Raw genomic sequence first — 7,456 nt, 5'->3', positions numbered from 1 at the left:
AAAACAAAGGCGAGAAAAGGGAAGAGAGAGAGGGGTACATAGAAATGGGTGGGTGCAAAGAAAACTGGGGCAGGAGGAAGCGCGAGAAGGAGAGGCGAAGAGGCAGAGATGGGAGACGAAAGGTTTCATAGCGAGGGAGGGGTAGGAAGAAGGAAATGAGGGGAAGACAACAGGGTCAGGAGGGGCAGGTGGACGGTGAGACAGAAGAAGGGGGGCAGCTGGTTATTGGAAATGGGAAAACAACAACTATAGGGCGGACGCAAGAGTGGGACGTCCGTGAGTGGAGCTGGGTCACTCCTTTCATTGCATCTGAAAAAGAAACTGTTGGCCATTTGTTTTGGGACCTTCCCTTCTTTGGCTGATCAGCCTTTGCGGAAGCATCGTGGCCCGCATCATGCAGGCTGCGTGGAGCCTAGGGAAGGCATTATACATCGCGTGCATTTTGCTCATTCTTTAAACACCTAAGGGTTTAAAAAGCCTTTAATATCAGAGGCATTAGAACCTACAGGCCAGCTGTAATCAATGCTACCCATCCATCAGATCCCCAGATCAATTGTAGAATGATGACGTTTTTAACTGCATGTGACAGTATTTTGAGTGAAGTGCCGGGTGGTAGCTGACATAAACCTTCATTCAGTTTGGATTTCATTGTATCGGCAGTTAGTCCTTGTTCAAATTAATGTGTAAAATGTACACTGATATCTGGGCCGCTAAAATAATATCTTATCACTATGTGGACGTTGTAACTCAGACACTTTAGTCATCTTGCGAGTCCTTTTAGAAGAAAATCTTGAATATTTTAATTATTTTCCAATTTTGCATATTCATTTTAGAATTTGGGAGGTGTTAAAAAATCGTGGTTTTGATTAACCGCAACAAGAAATGATCCTATTCTACTCACTCTGGGAGGGGAGGAGAGAAAGGCGGTGAGAGGAGGAATGAAGGCGCTAGGACTAAAGGAGGGAGTAGGACCCCGAGACTGTGATGGAACGCGGCCCGGATGAAGGGCGGAGGCAGTCCGGGCTCCGATGGAGGGTCCGGCGCCCCCTCCCACGAGGCAATGCGCGGGGCAGCAGCGCGGACATGGACCCGCCGTGCTGTCCACCCAGGGCCGAGCTGGGGAGATTTAGGGCCGCGGCTGCAGGAAGTTCGTTTCGGCCGGACAAAAGGAGGAGGCGGGAGGCTGAAAGGATGTAATTACCCGTGTCGGGGATAATTACCCCTGGACAGCCCAAATTAGTTTTGCATAATCGCTGCAAAGCCCTGTGAAGTGAGGGCTGCGGAGGCAGTGGGGAGACAGCGAGGGAGGCCGCTGGGCCGGAGTCACGCACACTTGGGCTGCGGAGGCCTTTCACGGCCCGTCACACGGGGCTTCAGGTGTTTTACTTCACATGCGTGACTCGTTTCCATTAAGATTCTTACTCCTTTTCTTCCATACATATTATGTCTTCCCATGCTCTTACTCCTCTCCACGCACATTACTTCCTCCCGTGCTCTTACTCCTCTCCATGCACATTACTTCTTACCGTGCTCTTACTCCTTTCCATGCACATTATTTCTTCCCATGCATGCACATTATTTCTTCACATGCACATTACTTCTTCCCATGCTCTTACTCCTTGTCATGCACATTGTTTCTTCCCATGCTCTCACTCCTCTCCATGCACATTACTTCTTCCCATGCTCTTACTCATTTCCACGCACAGTACTTCTTCCCATACATGCACATTATTTCTTCACATGCACATTACTTCTCCCCATGCTCTTGCTCCTCTCCATGCACATTACTTCTTCTCATGCTGAGGCTCCTTTCCATGCACATCACTTCTTTCCATGCTTCAACTTCTTTGCATGCTCCTACTCCTCTTCATGCACATTACTTATTACATGCACTCACTCCTTTCGATGGTACACCTTCATTTCCTTCCTCTACCTCTTGCTTTCCTGACTAATATTTTTTCCGTCATCTTTGTTCCTCTACTTGTTTTCCTTTGTTTCACCACAGTTCTTATTCCTTTCAATAACATTTACTCCACTTTATACGTATTCCTTTAATTCACCATACATCTTAGTCCTTTCCATAATCTTTACAACTATTCCTTTACTTCACCATAACTCGTATTCCCTTCCATAGCCTTTACTCCTCTTTATACATATTGATTTGCTTCGCCTTAACTTTTATAACTATTATTACCCTCTATTCCCGTTTCTTTCCAGAGCCATAACTTTCATGTCTTTGCAAAAAACACATTTCTTCCTACAACTCATTATTGTCCACGAGTCAATCTCTTTTCAACAGCCTTACACTTTACCATACTTCAACATATCTGTATTTCTTCCCATTTTCTGTGCACAACTTCAGTTTCTTTCTTATCTGGTCCTCGATACAATTTTTTAAATATAGTTTTCGAGGTTGGAAACACGCACTAACAGGTCTTGGAAGGAGACGGAGAGCAGGAGGGTTGCATATAAGAGCCACGGGGGCATCTGTGGTGTGGGGGTTGTGGGACATCGCGTGCTTTATTCAAACGTTAGCTTTTCCGGCTCCCTGGCCGGCTTGCCTCGACGTTTTGATGTACAGACACCCTTTGGCTCAAGTGTGACCTCTCCTTTTATCTCCAGTAAAACCATAATTTGCCCATTAATTCCCCGAGGAGCGATCTGGGATCACCTGGGCGGCGCGCGATGTTATTCAATAAAATTCCCTGTCGGACCATCGGAAAGGTGACACCCACTGACCCTGGGCAGGTCGCCTGCGAACAAGGCACAATACAAGGACTCTTTCTCCACTTTTGGTGAGATTGGAAGCCTTTAGAGGCCTCCAAAGAGCCCCTTGTGTCAAACAGCCTGTGCTCATGGCCTTATTTTAAAATAAAGATACTACGAAAGGTCTTTGCCATGTCCCGTATGTTCGTGTTTTCCCCCTAAAGTAGCTAAGTTATCAGCCTTGGGGCTCGGTGAAACAATGGGGTCATTTACATCACAAGAGCAAATCTATTCACAGGTGCAAACAAAGGCGCTCTTTGCGGGATCTCTTTCACTTCACCTGTACAGAGCCCAGATAAGCATCTTCCACTTAAAGAGAAATAAATGAGGTTCGGTTCTCCCTCCTTCTGCCTCTGATTAAAGCGTTATTTAAACTCTCGCCAAATCAAAGCACCTGTCGGTTTGTAGATTGCAAAGCACAGATTTTTTTTCTCAATGTTTGATTAAGCAAGCGGGCAATGAAGAGAACATGCACCCTTATAGTTTTTTTTAAACTGTATTTAAATCGTTTTCCTTTACATTACACAAAGTTAGCCAGAGGTCCCATTCGCAGACAACATAAAAAAACATAATTCAAAATATAAACATTACAAAAAATGGACATTAAAAATAAGCTTAAACTGGACGTAGGTTCGGACTAACACATTTATTCGTTAATTTACTTAACAAAAATAATTGTCGGGGCGCTAAAAAATAAGCTACACATTAAAGAAGGGGAAATCACGGTTCAACACTTCAAGTTTTTTTTTTGTGGGCAAGTTTCGTTTGAGCCCACTATGAAAACAACTGTTTGATCTGAGACATTTCGGCAATAAATACACAGCTAGCATTCGGACGGAAAACAAATCAAGCATCAACATTTCGCGGCTAGCAGCCGCGAAACCAATGTTATGTTTACTTCGAAATTGAATCAGGACTTCCCCCAAACAACCCTTCCACCCCTCGCTCGTAGCCTAAAAGGGCTCAGGTGAATGGCAAAAAGGAGCAGCATTTTGAAGTCTTTAGTTCGTAAACATTTGTACACGCTGTACATATTTACAATCTACCCCGCAGAGGTTATGTTTAGGGATGAAAAAAAGCACTGCTTTCTCAAACTCTGGGCAGTAAATGTGTGTCTACCAACAAAGTCTGAAGAAATGAGCGCCAGAAAGAGGAGAACATATATGGATAAGTGTGACTAGGTGTACTGATTGAAGGAGAATATATATATATATATATATATATATATATATATATATATATATATATATATATATATATATAAAACCTCCATTTTCACACGCCTCCCGGGTCTGTATTGTGTGATTATTTGAACATCTGCTTGAGAAATATGCCTGCTCTACTGTAAGTTATGGTACATGTCTCGGCCCCATTTTTACAGCGCCGAAACGTTTACGTCTAAGCACAAAACTATACACATTAATTACATATTTATATATGTACACAAATCTATACATATCTTTACACATATTAATAGTTTATATTATGTATACATCAAGTGACATATACACACTTTACATACCTATTTATCATATGTACACATTATTCAGACACACTATCTGCATATATAAATATGTGGCGTAAACGTATAGTACACGTACGCGCTCATACTATATGCACGGAGGTGTCTATTATGCACATGCTTCAATACATACAGATGCATACACCCTCCTGCTTCTCCCCTTCTTCATGTGACAGACTTTTAGCTCTCAGATGTCCTTCCTGAGCTGGGATAGATCCACTGGTAGAAAAGTTGGGCTGGAGTTAATCTTCGTGCAGCCCGTGTCTGTGCGCTGGCTCTGGGGTCTCCTGCAGGCCGGATCCCGCAGAAACTGCTCGGATCTCCCTGCAGTGGTTTCCGGGACAGGCAGCAACAGGTCCCTAAGTGCATGAAGATAGCAGGGCGGACGACTCCAAGTCTGTCTCTCACCGCCAGGGGGCGCCCGCGCCGCACTCACTCACCCGTCGGCCCAGGGCAGCTCCCACATGGCCGCGGCTGCGCGCTCGTGCGCCCCCTGCTGGACGGAGGAGGCAGCTGCTGCCGACCCCGGCCCGGCTGATTGTCATAAGGCGGCGGCGTAGGCTGCCGCGGCGGCCGCCGCCGAAGGGTAGGGCTCCAGCAGCGGGGACGGCGCCTTGCCCATGCCCGGCAGCAGGATGTAGGCGAGCGGCGGCGGCTGCAGCCCCGGCCCGGGCCAGCCCGCGCAGTTACAGGGGATCATGTAGCCGGGGTTGCCCGGCGAGGGGTGCGTGTGAGTGTGCCCCCCGGCTCCGGAGAAGGCGCCCGAGCCGTAGCCCAGCGCCGAGGCGTACGGGAAGGCCGCCGAGGAGGCAGACGTGGAAATCTCTGCCATCTTGGAGCCCAGGTCGAAGAGGGAGTAGGGGTGCGCGGCTGCCGAGTGCGGGAAGAAGACGCGGGCGGCCGCCGCCTTGTCCGGGTGCTGCTGCTGGTGGTGGTGCGCTGCCGCGGCCAGCAGCGAGTCGGAGAGCAGCGCCCCCGTGTGGCCGTGCAGCGCCGCCTTCAGGCCGGCCTCCGAGGGGTCCCCGTAGCAGGGCATGGGGAAGGCGAACTTGTCCTTCTTGAGCAGGGTCTTGGGCTTCCGCCGGGGCCGGTACTTGTAGTCCGGGTGCTCCTTCATGTGCATGGCCCGCAGTCGCTTGGCCTCGTCGATGAAGGGCCGCTTCTCCGCGTCGGTCAGCAGCTTCCACTCGGCGCCCAGGCGCTTGCTGATCTCCGAGTTGTGCATCTTGGGGTTCTCCTGGGCCATCTTTCTTCTCTGCGCCCGAGACCACACCATGAAGGCGTTCATGGGCCGCTTGACATGGTCCAGCGGCTTTGACATGGCGCTGCCCGGTCCAGCAGGGCCCTCGGCCGCCTTCTTAAAGTTTGAGGGATGCTCAGATGTCCGCGCAGTTTGAATCAAACGGTCCCCGTCTTCATTCCAGTGACACCTGTCAAAATGCAAAAAGTCGGCACAAGGAAGAACAACTTTTGCACAAGTCAACAGAAGTGTGAGCGCAAACCTCCCTAGAGTGTCCACACAAGTCCCTTCGAGAAGAGGCGGATCACTAGTGTCCCTGGAAACAATTTTCTTTCTTGTCACGTTTCTGCACTTTCTTTTAGATCTCAACTTGTTTACCGCACTCTCTGCGTTGCAGCAGGTGAGCGAAGCCCTTCGCACTTAAATCCCTTTCCTGCCAAGACGCCGCCACCTCTCTGCATATTCTTGGTACTTCTCATGGTAGGTGACAAAGTTGTCATCAACATCAGTGAGCCAAACAGAAAGATCACTCAGTCAGTGTAGGCATGAAAGGCTTTAAACTCGTGCTCTGACGAGCGTTGAGCGGTTTGGGCCGGAAGATCAGTGTAGCGCTTCCGTCCAAGAACTTAGGTTCATTCAGGCGCGCTACTGGACTCAAACTTCTTTGGTTTGCGAACTGAAGGGATTCGCGAATCTGCATCAGTTCCGGGTGTGCCGGACTCCGCGGCAGCTCGTTCCGCGATCAGGCATATTTGCAGTCGGCGATGCCTGCTCCTCCTTTGCAGCCTGTGAGAGTCTCCTTGTTAGGGGCTGAGTTGTAAGCTGTGGCAGGGTCGGATGCAGTTGGAGGCCTGAAGGCCGGCGTCTCGGGCTAGGTCAGTCGGCAATAAGGTCTCAGTCCAGATCTCAGCGGAGCACAGTCCTCCTCGCTGGCTCAGCCTCCTCTGTCCGCCAGGTGCGACGGCGCTCCAGCTTCTAACTTGCTCAAGTTTGCTCCCCGACGCTCCTCCCTCCCCGCTACCCCTTCTCCCTCCTCTCTTCAGACGTCAGTCAGAAGACTGAAGGAAAGAGACGGTTTTGTTGTTATTATTATTTGCGAAGTGAAAGTGGGCGGTCCAGAGAATAAGTGGGTGGAAACGAGGGGGGAAGACATTAGTAATGCAATCTCCGCCCCCTGTTATCCGCCCTCCCATTTGTCTCTCTCCCTTCCATGCTTTTCCTTCAACCCTTGTCCCTGCTCCGCTTTCCCTTAAACTCTCTCGCCCCCTAAGCTGTTTGGCTCCCGTTCCCACGCGGCCAGGGAAAGCTCTCTTGACTTTGAGGTTAAGACCGGCCTACTCGTGGTGTGTCAACTGGCGCTCTGCGTACCCCGCTCAGATCACTTTGTCCCAGGGACGCCTCCGTTGACAAACATTTAACTGTACAGGAAGTGGGGTTTACATTCTGGGGCTAGCAGGGTCCCCCGCTTTAGGGTGAACGCAAGAAGGCAGCGATGGTGGAGCTATAAAGTACCCGAAACGTCCTCAGAGGCCAAGTACACGCAGCCACGCTGGGACCGACCTACAATATTTTTGGGTGCGTGTCATGTTGCCCCAGTCTTGAGGAATACGTTACGACTATTGCGAGAGCAAGTCGCGCCTACTGTCCCCAAAGAAGCAGTGCTTGGCAAATAGTGACCCTGAAGCACAGTAAAATAGCCTGTTTGCTCGGGGTCGGTTCGTCTGATCTTCATATAAAGGTCTGACAATGCGTCCAAGTAACAAACGGCTTTGCGTATTGACTACACACCGCCAGTGGTAACTGCAGTCAGGAGGGCCCGCAAGCACCGAACACCCGGGGCGGGACCCCTGCACTGCAGGCTGCCACCTCAATATGTATCATTTACAGTGATCGGAGCAAAGATGATATTACCGCCCAATACACAATAA

General features: G+C 49.6%; 1 protein-coding gene across 1 annotated transcript; it reads right to left on the bottom strand.

Annotated features, from left to right (window-relative positions):
* Positions 1–4,008: 4,008 nt before the first annotated feature.
* Positions 4,009–6,546, bottom strand: SOX21 (SRY-box transcription factor 21). Its single transcript, XM_069205135.1, has one exon. The coding sequence runs from the start codon at positions 5,607–5,609 to the stop codon at positions 4,830–4,832; it is 780 nt and encodes a 259-aa protein (XP_069061236.1). The 5' UTR covers positions 5,610–6,546; the 3' UTR covers positions 4,009–4,829.
* Between the last annotated feature and the right edge of the window lie 910 nt (positions 6,547–7,456).

This window comes from Pleurodeles waltl, chromosome 8 (assembly GCF_031143425.1).
Source record: "Pleurodeles waltl isolate 20211129_DDA chromosome 8, aPleWal1.hap1.20221129, whole genome shotgun sequence".
NCBI classification, from domain to species: domain Eukaryota; kingdom Metazoa; phylum Chordata; class Amphibia; order Caudata; family Salamandridae; genus Pleurodeles; species Pleurodeles waltl.
The sequence above is the reverse complement of the archived record's forward strand: the minus strand, read 5'-3'. Positions and strand labels throughout refer to the sequence as shown.